The sequence below is a fragment of the Diadema antillarum genome, unplaced genomic scaffold (genome assembly GCF_040938485.1).
Source record: "Diadema antillarum isolate AM-2024a unplaced genomic scaffold, OU_Dant_1.0 scf00000220, whole genome shotgun sequence".
Taxonomy (NCBI): domain Eukaryota; kingdom Metazoa; phylum Echinodermata; class Echinoidea; order Diadematoida; family Diadematidae; genus Diadema; species Diadema antillarum.
The window spans coordinates 188,847-207,268 of record NW_027271109.1 but is presented as its reverse complement, the minus strand read 5'-3'; the positions used below and the strand labels follow the sequence as shown (position 1 = coordinate 207,268).

Here is an 18,422-nt window from a genome sequence, read left to right as displayed (position 1 = left end):
TGATGGTTCCAAGTTGATTGTGCTACTACTGTTTACATCATGTGTGTTTTGAGTGGCATACTGATTTCTACCTTCAATGTTATTATCCATGAAGTACTGTTAACAAAATAAATATATACTGTATATTCCATATACATGTATGTAGGGAAAGAAGTCAGTGAGCAACATTGATTGTGCTTGCGAAAGAAGATTGTTGATATTACACTTAGAACAATTTGCTCATACTAAATAGATTTAATACAATTATGCGTAAACATTGAGATGAGAGATGATAATTCTTACATTTATTCATTCCAGGTCATATATTTGTGTGTGTTACAAAATATTACCCTTGTAAGCTCTTTGCGCTAAATTTTTGTGGATGTAAGTTGTCTTTCTTATGAATTTGTTTATACCAATAAAGCGATGTGACAGTGACATCATCAACAGCCATCAGCCGCTACCTTGCCAGAGCTGCGGGAGGAAACGGTCTCTATGGAAGGGATGCTCTTGAAACAACTGAGGTTGGTGTACAACACACCTCTCTTCATCCTTTATGACCGAGATTAGAAGCAATGAAGGGAATAAGTTTCCTGATATATTGCAGACCAATTTGCAATGCACTTTGGATACTGTAAAAGTGGACATTTTCGCGGTGTTTAATTTGTTTTTTGTGTTTCGCGCAACCAGAAACTAGTGTAAAAATAAAAGCACATGAATATTTTGGCTTGCCATATGTTTCAGTACGTACTGTCTTGATTCTGCGGAATCATAAACACACGAAACTCTTCTTACCGGGCCAAGCGCAAAAAATTAGTCGCTAAAAAATATAAACTTTTACACTGTACATGTACGACTGTTTGAATTACAAAATGTAATTTGTGTAGCAATTTCATTGAAGAGAATCATGTACCATTTTGGTTAAAGGCCATTAACTGAAGCTGCTATCCATTTTCAAGAAGGGAAAATATTCTGTGCAATGTGAGAGGAGAAAACAATAATTTTATCCGAATTGGTGCTGTTAGAGTTAGAGCTAGATATCAAAGGATCCCTGCATTATTTTGTTTCTCTGAATCAGGTTGACCATTGGCTCGACTTCTCCAACATCCGACTTGGATCCTCCTCTGACTTCAACCAGGCCGTGTCGTATCTGGACAAGATCCTCGGCCCTCGCACCTTCCTCGTGGGCCATGAGCTGACCATTGCTGACCTTGCGGTGTGGGGGGCTCTCAAAGGTATGGCACCACAGGTATCTTAGATTATTTTAACAAAATGAAATTAGGGCACATTTATTACCATTATGTTTTCCTCAAATGTTACAGATGGAAAGGAGCCATTTAGTAGTATGAAGAGCATTACCTGTTTCATGAAGCCACATGTTCTTTTCACAGTTTCAGGTCATGTCCACAGAAACTGCATTTATTTATCTGATATCCGACAGTGTTGGTTATATTGTATTTGATGTATTCCTGATGATGTCATGTGAGTAAATTTGGAACCCTAAGCTGGAGAGTTCGTATGGCATGAACTTTCAATGTGCTCTCTTATTTCTTTTGTGTGTATGTATTCATATCTTGTCTATTGTTTTTAGACAAAATAGTCGATACACATTTTAAGTGATGAGTAAGATTTTCTCCTAAAACATTTCTTTTTCAGAACAAGCCATGCACAAATATGATTGATTGGGATTTATCCACATTTTTGTTAAAGAAAGGCAAATTTTGCCGTATTTTGCATTTGTTTTTATTTGTGTGCACTCAAATATGCTCATTTTGTAAACTATGAAAGGCCCTCCTGCTATGTATAAAAAGTATCCATGAGTCTGTTATTCACTGATTGATATATTCAGTTGAAGGATGCAGGATGCCTTTAGTTCTATCATGTCAGATCCCAGTGTGAAGAACGTGCTGTCCCATGAATAGATTTTCATTTGAAATAATGACTCGTACACAAGATCCATCTCATCTTCCTTGACAGGGAGCAGTACCTGGGCCAAACTGGTGTCCCAGGGCAAGGCCTTGCCCAATGTTCAGCGCTGGTTCTCCTTCCTAGCTGCTCAGGAGCAGTTTCAAAAAGTAATAGCTGCCCTTCCGGCTGCTAGCACTCAGGAGGTAAGCATCACACAATCTTTTGATGAGGGATGGTTATAGAAATTAATGTCAAAATAGTAATGATAATAATATAAGAAATGATGATGAATTCATCATGATAATCAGAGTTGATAATCGCAATTTGAGAGTAAGAATTTGTAAATTGCAGCCACTTTACATGTGTTGAAGGCAGTTCATTTTTGGTGCTTAGAGTTAGGCAGAAAAAAAAAGTATGTTATGAAGAGTGCAAAGTCTAAACCACTCACAGTAGTATTAACTAGAGTAGTGTTTTGACGATCACTAGGGCATGAAAGATTTGATGAAATTTTGATTCATGAAATAGTGCATTTTCAGCTTAAGAATAGTTGTTTATAACATTGTTCTATTTACCATGAAACAGTTTTTAATGTATCTTAGAAATGGTTTTTTTTTTTAAAAAATTGGTAGATATTTTGCACTGGATTTCATCTGTCAATCTCTAAGAATAAGTTTTACATACTTGTGAGAACGAGAGAGCATTTACTGTGTGCGTAAAATACTTTTGCATCGCTAGGCTTTCTAATGTACAACTTTCAGGCATCTTATTGGCATTTGGTTACATTATTATGAAGATAGAAGCCTACATGTAAGTATGCTATCCATTTCAGTTGCAAAGATGTTTGTTAGCATTATAATTTGCCCCTTCATACCTTGTAACACTGGCACTCAATCCTTGTGCAATGTTTGCGCAATAATAGTAAGTATTATTCTTTTTTCTCCTTCTTCGTGGACACTTCAACAGGGCTCAGACAAAGTGAGTACATCTTCTTAACCTTCCTTGTTGTTTGATTTGTGTGTGTGTGTGTGTGTGTGTATGTATGTATGTGTTTATCTGCATGTGATGTATGTCACATGTGTCTGTGTGCTGGTATTTTTTGTATTACTTATACTTATGTTTTAGTAATAAGGTGATCTTGGAGAATTTTTTCTTCAGTCTCTTCTAAATTGAATAATATCCAAGTACAGCATTGCTACAGATTCCAGTCTTGCCAATTTCAAAAGCGTGCCACGCTATCTATCCCGTGTATGCCTCATTTCATGTATGCAACGTTTGGTGTAACTTCCTTCAATTTCCCCCACTCTCAGGGCAAGAAGAAGGATGTAGGAGGCTATGTGGAGCTCCCTGGTGCCGAGATGGGCAAGGTGGTGGTGAGGTTCCCTCCAGAGGCCAGTGGGTTAGTATGCTGCTGTTTTCAGTCACAACAGATACAAGTATTGACACTAAGTGTTGGGATTAAACCCTTCATCGATCAGTGCCTGCATAGCATGTGGCCACCCTTCTGTGTGAATAAGTGTGTGCATGTAATACTTGCGCAATGATGGATGGTTGTTGTGTGTTTCCTTGAAGGGATGCATCATCCGTGTGTTTAGGCTTCTGTGCAAGTGGGATTTTCTTAGATACACAATGTTTGCATCCTATTGCCAGTGAAAAGTAGTGTGAAGCTTTCTATTTCTTTCATAGTCAAGTAGGGGTTGACTGTACAAGAATTGTGAATGTGCTTATAGATGAAATGTTGTATTTTAATCTTGCAGATCCTGTATCCGAGTTCTGAAAGAAGTGGAAAACATTTAATCTCAGAGAAACATTTTTGTTATTTCAGCTGACAGCCTGGTAGATGAAAATGCATCGTACCGAGATGCCAACCAATACGATTTTATAGTATTCAGTACGATGAACAGAGTGAAACGCAATAATATGATATTGCCTCTTGAAAGTAGAACCTTTCATCTGTCAATTTTTTTTTTTAAACCCCAGAAACAATATACACCAAAGAAAACTTCAGAAAACTGCTTTATCACATAGAAAGACGTACTACAGTATTCAATTCTTGTGACCTCATAAAAAACTGAACAACGAGCCAAAATGAGCAGGAAATATTTGGATGCGTTACAATGTTCTCATCAATGTTGATGACGTAGCAACATTTCACGTGCCCATTCTTACTAGGGAAACATTTTTTCTGACATTTTACTAGCCCAAGGCCAGGAGGCTAGTGGTGGTTTCAAGATTTCTTGAAGATCTGATTTTCCTTGTAAAGAATTTATTTTTTAAGGATATTCTATTTCTAACTGTTCTTTTTTTTTAATGTCAAGAAATTGGCATATTTGATCTTTACTGCTATAGTGTTCTTACTACCAAGAGCAACATTATCTGACAGAGACCATATGAAAACAATTGCTTGCAACAAACCAGTTTATGTGCAAGAAGAATTTTGCATGACTTTGAAGTGCTCTTTTGTAATTTGCTGCAAAGGAAATATCAAATGTGAATGCATTACATTCAATATTTTGTCGACAGCTTCCTCCATATTGGTCATGCCAAGGCGGCGCTGCTGAACCAATACTACCAGCTAGCCTTTCAGGGCAAGTTGATCATGAGATTTGACGACACTAATCCTGCCAAGGAGAACGCTGAGTTTGAAAAGGTATGTTTGTCTGTTACTGGTGGAAATTTCTGTGACTTAGACACACAGGTGCTTTTTTTTTTTTTTTGTAATATTCTTTTATTTGAGTTTCATTCAATGTGAAATCCATATTAACAATAAAATTAATACGTCCATCAACAAAAAAAAAAAAGAAAGCAGCTGCATTCTTCTTTCTTGTGCTGCTAAATCATTTTTCAAACATACAGTACAATATATTTGATTCTTTTTACCAAATCATACCCTGTTTTTATAAAAGAAATGACATAAAAATCTGCATAATTCTCAGAAAAAGCTATTTTGATCAGCCTAATCAAGCCAATCCGAATGTGCCTTATCACTCACACACCGACTAAGAGATGTGTGCTACTCAATCACTTTTTTCACTTAACTTCCTTCTTTTTTTTCTTTTTTTTTTTTGGCAGAGCACACACTATATACACAAATATATCAGATAAAGTATAACTCTTAAAAGGGAAAAAAAAATCTTGATCAACTTGATCAGATTGCTCAATATCCACTTCATTATATAAATTCTCTTACACTCTCTTGAGAATACAGCGGTTCCTACAACATATTAAAAAAAAAGCATTCTTTACTTAACCGAACAAAACTCATCATTTTTTTTCTATCTAACCTATCAACCACCCCTCCCCCCCCCGTACCGCACAAAATAACCATATGTGTATATCATCAAAACAAATCATATTCCTGCCTGACCCCTTAACCATTATTCTACCATTGCCTAACTACATCTACCTAACCCTAACCATCCCCACCTATTTCCCCGCTAACCATTACTCTACTCTAACCTAACTACATCTACCTATGACCCTAACCATCCCCACCTATTTCCCCACTAACATACCCCCACCCCCGTAGCCTTCCCTCAACACACACACACACACCCATATATGCACTAGACATCAACCAAAACAACAACATACCCACCAGTGCGCACTCACAAACACCAACATTTGCACGCCAAGTCACACTACATATTTGTGGTATCTTGGTTACCTGTTTCTTTGACAGTTAAACACACACCAAATTAAAACCGAAGCTAACTAAACATTTTACATGGGGGAAAAAAAAAGTGACCACCATAATGCTGATACATATACCGATTCCTAAACATTAAAACGGCTAAAACCTAAACTGACCATACATCTGACTCTATGAAAGTTTCAACTGCTCCCATTTTTGCAAATGAAAACCGAGCTTACCTGCTTTAACCGCAACATTCTTTTCCTCCTCTATAAAATCCAAAACAAATTTCTTTATCTTTTCCCTCTTGGGTAACTTATTTTGTTCTCTTGACCGAAATATTACAATTTTCATCAAAATTATCAAGGCATTCACGCATTTGATTCTATTTGAACTACCTCGTAAACCTAAAAAGATATCTCTCCATTCTAATTCTTCTAACTCAACTAAATCATAAAACTCAATAAGAAACTGCCATATCGGCTTTACTTTCACACAATCAAAAAATATATGTGAATAAGTTTCCCTTTCCAATTGACAAAAAGAACAAAGATTATCATTCACAAAACCAAACTTAAACAAATGTTCCCTTGTATATATCACCCCGTGTAACAACTTAAACTGAAATTCCCTATGTTTACTAAGTAAAGTCGTGCTTCTAGGTCTAAGAAATAAATTTCTAATTTCCTTATCACTACAATCATACTTCACTTCACCATATCTTATTTCCAGAGTATACAATTCTTGTAAAGCTGTAACAAAATACTCATACACTATTTTTGACTTAATATTTTGAAATTCTAATATCTTACCAAAAATCTTCACCTGTATATCATAATTTAATACATCAATTTGCTGAAACCTTACACTCCCTGTGGACTCTTTCCACTTTTCTGGAAAAACATTATAAATATCATTTATCTTAAATATACCATTTCCCATAATACCTAAATTTCGAAAATACCCAACGGGTTTAATAAAACCTCCTTGTAAAATATGATGTACATTATAAACACCCTTTTCATATAAATCACAATCAAAAATACTCTTCCCTTTTATACATACTTTTCTATTATTAAATATAACTGGATTCATCACTTCATCTTCAAAATTCCTACATTTATCCATTTCCTGCCATACCTTAACCATTTCTAAATAAAAAGGTGGAACTGGATTTGTCAATGTCAATCTAGACCATTCATAGTCACATAAAAATAAGAACCTTCCTCCTACTGATCGAAAACTAAAATCAAAATACATTTTCCACCCAGATTTCTTCTCACCATACAATAAACGTTTCAACCACATAATACGCTGCGTTTTGACAAACAGCTTAAAATTTATCATTCGCAGTCCCCCATTAACATAATCTTGATACATAATATTCCTTTTTACCCGGTCTTTACCATTCCACAAAAATTCAAAAACCATCTTATCCAATTCAGGAAATATCCATTGAGGAACAACTATGAGTGATGAAACATAATTTAACCTTGATAATGCATAAGTTTTCAACAAATGAATTTTTCCCATGAGTGTTAAATCACGCTGTTTCCACCATCCTAACAACTTTTTTATTCTACTTAATATTTCTTTAAAATTGATCTCATTCTTCCCCCTCACATCTCTTACAAAATTCACCCCCAAAATTTTAACTGCATCCACATATTTTCCAGATACAGATAATACAGGTTTATCTGTATCCTTACCCATCCACAAAAAATTAAATTTTTCTTTATTTACAATTAAACCGCTTATTTTCCCGAATTCATCAAAAATATACTGTAACCTATTTAAAGATTTTATGTCCTTTATAAACAACGAAATATCATCCGCATATAAAATTTGCTTTATTTCATTTCCCCCAAAACATATTCCTTTTACAGTGTTATCTTTCCTTACTACTTGCGCCAGTGTTTCAATTACTAATAAAAACAAATACGGAGACAGGGGATCACCTTGCCTAACCCCTCTCTTGATTTTGAAATAACCAGTAGAGTGCCCTCCATTCATAACACAACTGCTAATATCCTTATAAAGCACCTTAACCCAGGAACAAAACGATTCACCGAAACCAAACCTATGTAAGACCCGAAATAAAAATTCATGTGCAACTGAATCAAACGCTTTTTCGAAATCCACTGTGACCAAAAACCCACTTGTGTAGTGCAAAGAATGAAATAACATATCATCTACTAATCTTACCGCTTCTCCTATATTCCTATTCTTTATGTACCCAACTTGATCAAAATGAATAATCTCTCCCAAAACTTCTTTAATTCTATTTGATAACACCTTAGATAATATCTTATAATCTACATTCAAAAGTGTAATTGGTCTATAATTTTTGATGTATAGTACATCCCTATTTTCTTTTTCTAATAAAGTAATAACACCTTGCTTTTCTGATATTGATAAAGCCCCTTCATCATATGCCTCATTCAGAGCATCTACAATCATTTGCCCCAGAACCGACCAGAAAGTGAGATAAAACTCCACTGTGAAGCCATCGTTTCCAGGAGCTTTATTACCTTTCATTTCTTTTAAAACCATAAAACATTCATTTATATTAACTTTCCCTTCACAACTTTCTCTACTCTCTTCACTTAATTTCGGAATATCATCAAAAAATACACAATTTATATCATAAATATTTTCATCATTATTAAAATACAACTTTTCATAAAATAACCTAATTACTTTCATTATTCCATTTACATCCTTTATCAACTGTTCTTTATTATCATATATTTCCTTAATAACACTTTTCTTTTTATTAGATTTCAACAATTGTTCAAAATACTGTGTTTTTGTTTCTCCTTCTTCAAACCATTCAGCCCTAGACCGAACTCTCAAACCTTGTCGAGAATACTCATATATTTTTCGTAACTCCGATTTCTTCTCCTCTATATCATCTACTACCGCATTGCTGGATGAAACTAATATCTGGTTCTCTAATTCCTCAATATTTCTTTCTAACTCCTCTATTCTACTTCTTCTCAATTTTGCTTTATCTTTAGAATAACTTATAATATATCCCCTCATTTTCATTTTCATAAAATCCCATAACAATCGTTTACCCTGAATACTCAAACTCAATTCTTCCCTTAATCTAATTATTTCATTACTAAATTTTTCAACAAATTCTCTATCCATACATAAACTGTTATTAAATTTCCAGTATGACTTACCATAACAAAATATATCTACCAACTGTTCAACCTGTAACAAAACACCAGAGTGATCAGGCGTTATTGACGTTATTATTTCACACTTTTTCACAGAGTGTTGTAAACTAGAAGAACAAAACCAGTAATCTAAACGGCTTTGAATAACAGGCCATTTTTGTCTAAACGTAAATTGTTGTTTATTCAGATTTTTCTTTCTCCATATATCTATCAAATTATATTTATTCAAAAAATCTTCAAATTTTTCATTAAAAACAGTTTTCAACACCTTCCTTGGTCCCATATAATCTAAACTTCCATTCATTATCAAATTGAAATCCCCTCCTATAAAAAACAATTGATTAGGATTATACAACCTAGATACACTAATATCTAATTTCTGCAAAAACTCCACTTGCATTCTCTCTTTATCTCTTGTAGGGAAATAACAATTTCCCATTACCAAAGTAACCCCTTGCATATCACCTTTAAAAATAACATATCTTCCGTCATCATCTATTACCACTTTTTCAATCTTTAATTTTAAATGTGAAGATATCAACGTTAATACACCCTTACTATGATTTGATCCGTGACTGAAAAACATAGGTCCATCCCAATCTAACTTCCATATATCTTCCACCTCCCGTGTACTATATGTTTCTTGTAATAAAATTATATCACTCCCTTTACTTTTACACCATTCAAAAATATTCTTCCTTTTCAACTTATCTCTTATTCCTCTTACATTTAAAGACATAAATGTACAAGAAGACAGACTATTCATATACTACATCACATATCCCAAAAATTCTAACAACCTTATTCCCAACAGATAATTCAATCACACCCCAAACATACCCACAAAAAACTTTCTTTCCCAGGACATTTCTTCCCAACTGATTACACAGACAGGAAATTGCAAAGTGCGAACTTGCGCTGACTGAAAATAACTCCTCAAAATGGAAACAGGCAACCCTACCACGACTTGACATCCCATAACATTCACGCTCACAACACCTCAAGCACACAACACTCACCTCACACCCTTCACTCCTAGAATTAATCCCCTCTCCCTCCCTCTTATTGCAGCCTAACTTATCCCAATATCTAATTCGGTAACAAAAACCTGATACCCATGTGCTACATATACCTACCCTGTACATAACTTCAAACACTACAAAAATAAACCTCCATACCAAAACAACTAACCCACTTTCCATAACATAAGGAGATGATTGAAAGCGGCCCTCCACCAAAGCCATACGAAGAAAAAAAAAAAGAGTTTCTGCAAAGTCTGCGTACTTTACACACATAACTTAACAGTAATTTCTTACCCGACATACATGAACTGATTTGAACCGGGTAGATAATAATAACTTCTTTTATATTAGATACAAAAAAAAAAATGAAAAATGAAGCATACCGAACCAAGAATTTGTGCATTCTGGGTGTGGTGCAACACGCACCAAAACCCATATCGATGGGGGAAAAAAAACCACAAAACATTGTATAAATATAGTGTACAAATCACCCCAGAGCCTGACATTTAACATATATGGCAGGCATCCCAGCGAAAAGAAAAAGAAAATGGTTCTGCCCATGTCAAACCAAGAATTCGTACATTCTGGGTGTGGTGTAATTCACATCGAAAATTATATCAATAGGCGTCCCCACACCAGCCCAACGCCCCGAAACAGCGCGCCACCTCCCGACTCGGGAGATTAACCCGATCTCGAAACAGATCGCCATTTAATGATATACCAATCAGCGCGCTATTATCAAGAAATCCTCCCGAGTCCGTAACTCTGGAAACCTCCGAAACAGCAGTATAAATCGATGCGAACCATCGCGCCACTTGATAATGCTCTGGCTGATGCGAATAATAAATGAAATAGCGCGCCAATTTGCGATCGCGAAAAGAAGAAAGAAAAAAAACATATATATATATCCCGGGCCCAGATCCCCACCGGGCCCACGTGAAAAACGCCCAATGAGCACACACACACACACACACACACACACAAAAACTCCAAACCAACAAATAAACAAGACATCAGGCGTCTCCACACCAGCCCGACAAGAATCCAAGCCCGAGACACTTTCCAATCTCCCAAGTCAGAAAACAGCGCGCCACCCCGAAACACCGGGCCGATGCGAAAACGCCCATTGTGTATTAATGTAACAATAAAAGCATCACCCCCGAGCCTTACAGTTTGTCTACATGGCAGGCATACCAGCAAGAAACTGGTTCTGTCCACTTTGGAGTTACAAAACTGTCTGTTTTGACTTTCAAAACATATCATACGCAACCACCCTAAAACTACATATTATATTATTTCCTCCCTTTTATTAAGTGTAAATACCATTATGCAAATGAAATTCCATAACTTAAAAACAAAACTTTCTATCAGCAATGGTATGGGTGGACTGGGGATCCATTAACCATACCTACAAAGTAAGTGTTTAAACATCTTTCACCACACCCCTATCTATAATTTATCTACAAAGCATAACCATGCCCTTTTCAACTTCAAAAGGCATTAGAATTCCACCAAGTGAGGCGGAACTCTCATCAATTGAGTGAACTTATAAAGACCCACTTGAATTTAACAACCAGATTTAACACATGCATAGCAAACCATGAACACATCTGAGTCTACTGCAATAATGGTATTAAATGCACGACTGACTGCCACGTTTTTGGCGCCAAACCTGGCTTATTCATATAAACATAGCATATGAGAAGCTACTTCACACTTGCTGTATGTTCTGGGTATAATTCAGCCCACTCAGGCCATAGACCCCTTTAAGCATCAATGAACATACAATCTCACAACTTCAACAGGCCACATTCACAAGGCTCAGTAATTGCATAAAATTTGCATCAAAGTGCATCAAAAGAAATTTGCATCAAAGGAATTTGACAAACAGATTTAACTTATATGCATAGCAAACCATAAACACATCTGAGCAGACTGCGATTATCATAATACATGACTGACTGCCCACGTTTTTGGCGCCAAAACCTGGTTTATTCATATAAACATAACATGTGAGAAGCTACTTCACCCTCGCTGTATGTTCTGGGTATGATTCAGCCCACTCAGGCCATAGACCCCTTTAACAATAAGCATCAATGAGCTTACCATCTTACAACTTCAACAGGTCACATTCACAAGGCTCAGTATTTGCATGAAATTTGCATCAAAGGGCATCAAAGAAATTTGCATCAAAGGAATTTGACAAACAGATTTAACTTATATGCATAGCAAGCCATGAACACATCTGAGCAGACTGCGATTATCATAATACATGACTGACTGCCCACGTTTTTGGCGCCAAAACCTGGTTTATTCACATAAACATAATATGTGAGAAGCTACTTCACACCCGCTGTATGTTCTGGGTATGATTCAGCCCACTCAGGCCATAGACCCCTTTAACAATAAGCATCAATGAGCTTACCATCTCACAACTTCAACAGGTCACATTCACAAGGCTCAGTATTTGCATGAAATTTGCATCAAAGGGCATCAAAAGAAATTTGCATCAAAGGAATTTGATAAACAGATTTAACTTACATGCATAGTAAGCCATTAACACATCTGAGCAGACTACAATTATGGTAAAGCATGACTGACTGCCCACGTTTTTGGCGGCAAAACCTGGCTATTCATATAAACATAACATGTGAGAAGCTACTTCACACCCGCTGTATGTTCTGGGTATAATTCAGCCCACTCAGGCCATTGACCTCTTGTTAAGCATCAATGAGCATACAATCTCACAACTTCAACATGCCACATTCACAAGGCTCAGTAATTGCATAAAATCTGCATCAAAGGGCATCAAAAAGAAATTTGCATCAGAGGAATTTGACAAACAGATTTAACTTATATGCATAGCAAACCATGAACACCTCTGAGCAGACTGCAATTATGCTAATGTATGAATGACTGCCCACGTTTTTGGCGCCAAAACCTGGCTTATTCATATAAACACAACATGTGAGAAGCTACTTCACCCTCGCTGTATGTTCTGGGTATAATTCAGCCCACTCAGGCCATAGACCCCTTTAAGCATCAATGAGCATGCATACAGTCTCACAACTTCAACAGGCTACATTACATATAATTTACATCAAAAGACATTAGAATTAAACAAAGATTGAATTCAACAAAGAGAGACAAAACTCTCATCCCCAATTGGGTAGCCATAGAAATTCCCTGGAATGTTACCAACGAAAGACGAAACTTGACTATGCATACAGGATACGTTTCTAAACAACTTCCACCTACACCCTTAATTATAATTTGCATACATTGCCAACCATGGACAAATTTGAGCACACTGCACTATAATGCGTAAATGACTGCCCACCCTCTAACACCAAAAGCTAGTTTCTTCTCTCAACGATAAACTTTATTTCCCCAACTATATAGAATATTTTTAAATTTGTGCACCATTAAAAAATAAACAAATAAAAAAACAAAATTATTCTTTAAAATCTTCCCAAACACATACCCAAAATGTGGCAGTGAAACCTTACCGATACACCGCTATACACAGATATATTTAACCCACATACACACACACAGCTTACACACAGCTTACACACATACACACACACACACACACACACACACACACACACACAAACAAACACAAAACATAATCACAAACACATATATACAAGAAACAGATGTCCCACCAAGTGCTCAAATGTCTCCTCACGAGCTTGGCGTGTTGTGACATATTTGACTGCACTCTTTGAAGTGACATGATAGAGCTTACATGGGCCCAAACCCTGTCATCAAGTTCTCTGATGTATAGAGTGATTCTTGTATTGAGTAGATTTTGATACTTGTTAGTTTCTCCAGAAGAGTAGTACTACTCATCTTTCTTTGAAAGGAACACATGAATGTGTTCTTCATGCAAAGAAAAAATATTTCTCCTACCATGTTATGTCAAAATAAATGTTGAAAATACTCATGATTTCTATCATGATTTTCTTTAAAATATATGGTATAATGAGATAGCTTTCGCAATTTCATTCAGCATTTATTTTTCAGTTGATAAGATATTGTCAGATTGTAATTGTGTTGGTTTTACTCTTTTTTTCTCTTGTTTGATGTGTTTGTTTGTTTTTTTCTAAATTTCTCAGTTACATGTATATGATGGTGAAAAGTCATGCTGTGATAAGTTTTGTATTGGTCTCTTTGATTTTTGTCCTACTTTTGAACCCCTCACATAATTTGTGACCTATTGTATGACCCCTATTTCCTGTCAGGTGATCCTGCAAGACGTTGCCATGTTGGGCATCAAGCCCGACATCTTCTCCCACACCTCGGATCACTTTGATCTGATCCAGTCGTATGCTGAGAAGATGATCAAGGAGGGCAAGGCGTACGCCGATGACACCGAACCCGAGCTCATGAAGAAGGAGCGTGAACAGCGGGAGTTCTCCAAGAACTACAACAACTGTGAGTGGCAACAAAGTTTGATGCCAAACTAAGTGTTTTGTTTTTGTTTTTGTTTTTTAGAGGTGTTGATCAAATTTAAGCAGTCATCCTTTACATTTAGACAAGTCTGTCAAAAAGTTTTGTGTGTGGGTTTGATTTTACATCTGACTGGTAAGTCAAGACACAGAGCTCAAATTTCCACACAGGTTGGCCACGATGACAAGTTGGAACAGGATTTGGTATCACTGCTTCCATGTGCTATGAGTACTTGATGCAAATCCCAACACCCTGTGGATTCATTTCTCTGACTGTGTGTGTGTGTCTGTTTGCATTTCTGAATGTTCCAGTACTTGTGTCGGTGCTTTACATTGTGCGTGAACGCTACTCATTTTTGTTTTTCGTTGCCATCTGATGTATGATGTAGGTCTTGATGCCCAAAGTTAATATTGCGAAGTAGTCATGATTTGCTTAGAGAAAGAGGGAGAGAGAGAGAGAGGAACAGACAGACAAACAAGTTTGAAAATAAGCATTACACTGTTTACATTGATTTTTACCCCAGCTGTGGAAAAGAACATGGAAATGTGGAAGGAAATGATAAAGGGAACTGAGCGAGGGCAGCAGTGCTGCCTGAGGCTGAAGATCGACATGAAGTCCGACAACGGCTGCCTCAGGGACCCCACCATCTACCGCTGCAAGAACGAGGTCCACGTGCGCACTGGCACCAAGTACAAGTACGTGCTATCACTAAACTTGACTGCTAGACTGCCCCTCCCAAGTTCCCTTTCATTGAGCAGATGACTGTGAATGCCAGTGACAGGAATTTACATTTTTCATGACAACAAAGTGTGCACATACACTCAGGAGCACACATGTTAGTCTGTGGTGTGGTAATGGTGGCTGTTTAAACGATGTTGATTGGTTAACTATCTATATGAATATGTCACCCAGCCATCTTCGAACGATGATACAAGGCTCACCATTTATTATAAAGTGCATTCCACTGGGTTTTCTTTTGTTTTTGTTTTTTCAATTCGAACTACAGATGGTGACTGATATCAGTGCAGCAAATATTATTTCATCTTTGCATGGAATAGTTTAGTTATTTTCTGAGCTATAAATATTTTTAAATGCCAAATTCCACTTCAGTTCCCATTGTCTGTGGGAGCATTATGTCTCATCACAATAGTCTATCCTCATTTGTAAGTGTCATATCTTTATGTGGGTGATGCGATACTCCTGCTGAATGCTTTTCTAAGGCCTCTTGCAAAATTGAGGGAACAATAATCATATTTGTATCATCTGTGAATTCAGTGATAGAGCAAATATGACTTTTCTTGGTATCTCCATTTAATTCGTTTGATGACGGAAACTAGTTTTGTCAGTTACAAATCTGTGGGGAAAAACTGATATTTACAAAATGTGTGATGTTAACGTTTGACATCGGCAAAAATTAATTCTCCTCGCCATCCCCAAATTTATCTGCAATAGGGTCTACCCAACGTACGACTTTGCATGCCCAATTGTCGACAGCGTGGAAGGGGTCACGCATGCCCTCCGTACCACCGAATACCACGACCGCGATCCCCAGTACTTCTTCATCATCGACATTCTTGGGTTGCGGAAGGTGCATGTCTGGGAGTACAGCAGGCTCAATCTCCAGCACACAGTCCTATCCAAGAGGAAATTGACATGGTTTGTGGACAAGGGCTACGTCGATGGCTGGTAAGAATTTTTAGCATAATAGTTGCTTCCCCTGTGTCTCTTCTCTTGCTCATCTGTACCAATAGTCGGGTCTGGTGTTGGAGAGTGCTGATATTATATGATGCTTGCTGTCATAAGCAGTTTGTTCGCACACAAAGTTTTTGTGAATGAACGCATGCTGGATGATGATAGTTCAAGTGAGGTGTTGAAGATACTTCACGACAAAGGTGTGTGTTTGACAATCTAGTGCATGGAATATATTTCCTGCTATATTTCCAGGCTAACCTGGAAATACTAAACTGCACATTACTTGAATATGAAACCATTCTGAAGCAAATAATTTTCACACAACAATAGATATATAATGTACCCCCTAAATGAATCCCACAAGGATTGCAACAATCATCCCCCAACATTCCCACTGATTCCCACTGATCAGTTACTAGCCATCCCCTTTAAGAGAGAAAAATATATATGTATACAATTTGAAATGCAGGAGACCATCTTCATAACCGAGAATACTTTGATAGTGATTCTGTCTGTGATTCTATAATTTTGGAGTGGTCTCTAATGTGGGGTACGTTTTTTGTCTTTCACAAGGAATGATCCAAGATTCCCCACCGTGAGAGGTGTGTTAAGGAGAGGTATGACTGTGGAGGGCCTCAAACTCTTCATCAATGCCCAGGTAGGTGACCAAAGGGACCCCTTTTCATTGTACACATAATCTCAGGAACAGCTTGCTGCAGAAATTCTTACCACCATGACAGAAAGAGAAGATCTGATAGCTGATTGGCTGTCGCAGTGGTAATTACTAGCATTCAGGTTTATAACTTCAGTTGTTCTCATATATGTGCCAGACTCAGATGGAATGTGGAAAGACTTCAGTTACCTTTTAGAGGAAGTTTGTGTATTTGTGCTATTGTTGGTATCTGTTGTCATTTTGTTTCAAGCTTGCAATTTCCATTTCCTCATTGCCTATCCAGGAGTTGCCCAGAACATCAGCAACATGATACAGAATTAAAAGTATTCCATCATTGAAAAGTGTAGCAAATTTGAAGAATTGGGGTTATTTTTGTGTCTTGTTATTGAGACATCATTGATTTCATAACAAGAAGTGTTTTTCCATAGGATGCATTTGACAGCCATTAATTTTGTAGTTGTGGAAATGACAAGTGACAAATGCAAGTGAAATGTTAAGTGCTGCAATGGTAAAGAAAGTTCTTGAAGAGAGATTCACTCAGCAACCTTATTCACTGTATGATGGAAGTAGCACACCTCTACCAAAATATATCTCCTACCTATTCCGAGCCATCATGGTGTTGGTGAATATTCGTCTTCTGTAACTGTTGGATCGTACCATTCCATACGCAGGGATCATCTCGCTCCGTCGTCATGATGGAGTGGGACAAGCTATGGAGCTTCAACCGCAAGGTCATCGACCCCATCGCACCGAGATACAGCGGAGTGGTCAAGGAGGGCGCCGTGACTGTCACCGTGGCCAACGCAACGGAGGAGGTCAAGGATGTGCCTAAGCATCCAAAGGTGGGCACATCGTGTGGGGATCAAACTATGATGCTTATTGTTAGCTGAAACGTGATTACATGATATGCTGTCAGGTCAGGGTGTATTTGTTGTAGAGCGCCCATTCCACGCTCATGTCTTCTTCTTTGGAATGCGTGATTAGGCATTTACCAAACTTGGAAGGCATCAGTTTTGGAGGCAGGGGATACAAAGTTCTTTAAATGTTGCAGGTGGCCCCTGTGGGGGCCAAGGCCAGAATGCCCAAGTGGCCTAGTTGTAAATGTTGAACATCTCCAACTATGGAGTTAGCACGGACAAGTCATGATGCAGTTTGTATAATGGCAGAAATGGTCTAATTGGAGCTCCTAAAGGGGTCAGTAGGTGAAACAGGTGGCATCCATGGGGGGCCCAAGGCTGTGGTCCATTGGCCCAGAAGAGTGTCAGTTTCATAGTTCTTCTCTGGATTCAAAAGTAGTACAACCAAGACATATCACATCTTCTAGTTTCTCGTAGAGCTGAAGAATGCAAGTTGTGTATGGCATTGACGCGACAACCCTGATTGTGCACTTGTTGAGATAATAAGTTTTTAAAAAGGGCCTGTTGATTAAATTGTGATTGTCGAGCCCTTGAAGAAGAAGTTACTACTTAAAGTTAACAACACATCACCAACGGGCTTCACAGGATGGTTTCATAGGGGCCAAACCTGTCTTGAAGCTTCTTTTAGTATCATCAAGTCCTGACATTTTCTCAGGTACAAAACTTGTCTCAAATAAAGATGATTATTATTTTTTTTTTTAATCAATCACAGAGTAAAACAGGAAACAAAATAATTCGATGCTCCATGTTTTGCACCCAGAATGCTGATGTTGGTATGAAGAAGACCTGGTACAGCAAGAAGGTCTTTGTCGATCAGGAGGATGCAGCGACCTTCACCGAGGGTCAGGTCGTGACCTTTGTCAACTGGGGGAACCTCAACATCAAGAAGATTGTCAAGTAAATCTCAATTGCATACATGTTTTTCCAATTGATTCTCTTTCTTGTTTTTTAGTG

At 37.4% G+C, this 18,422-nt stretch overlaps 1 protein-coding gene across 1 annotated transcript in view; it reads left to right on the top strand.

Moving 5' to 3' along the window:
• Positions 1 to 18,422, top strand: part of LOC139724549 (bifunctional glutamate/proline--tRNA ligase-like) — a 44,329-nt gene that overhangs the window by 6,631 nt on the left and 19,276 nt on the right. Inside the window, exons 3-14 of the mRNA XM_071635682.1 lie at positions 404 to 503; positions 1,058 to 1,214; positions 1,957 to 2,090; positions 2,851 to 2,862; positions 3,195 to 3,283; positions 4,408 to 4,534; positions 13,979 to 14,171; positions 14,710 to 14,881; positions 15,639 to 15,872; positions 16,452 to 16,536; positions 17,223 to 17,393; positions 18,229 to 18,365. Of these exons, the coding sequence (XP_071491783.1) occupies positions 404 to 503; positions 1,058 to 1,214; positions 1,957 to 2,090; positions 2,851 to 2,862; positions 3,195 to 3,283; positions 4,408 to 4,534; positions 13,979 to 14,171; positions 14,710 to 14,881; positions 15,639 to 15,872; positions 16,452 to 16,536; positions 17,223 to 17,393; positions 18,229 to 18,365 (1,611 nt within the window). The remainder of the gene's footprint in view (positions 1 to 403; positions 504 to 1,057; positions 1,215 to 1,956; positions 2,091 to 2,850; positions 2,863 to 3,194; positions 3,284 to 4,407; positions 4,535 to 13,978; positions 14,172 to 14,709; positions 14,882 to 15,638; positions 15,873 to 16,451; positions 16,537 to 17,222; positions 17,394 to 18,228; positions 18,366 to 18,422) is intronic.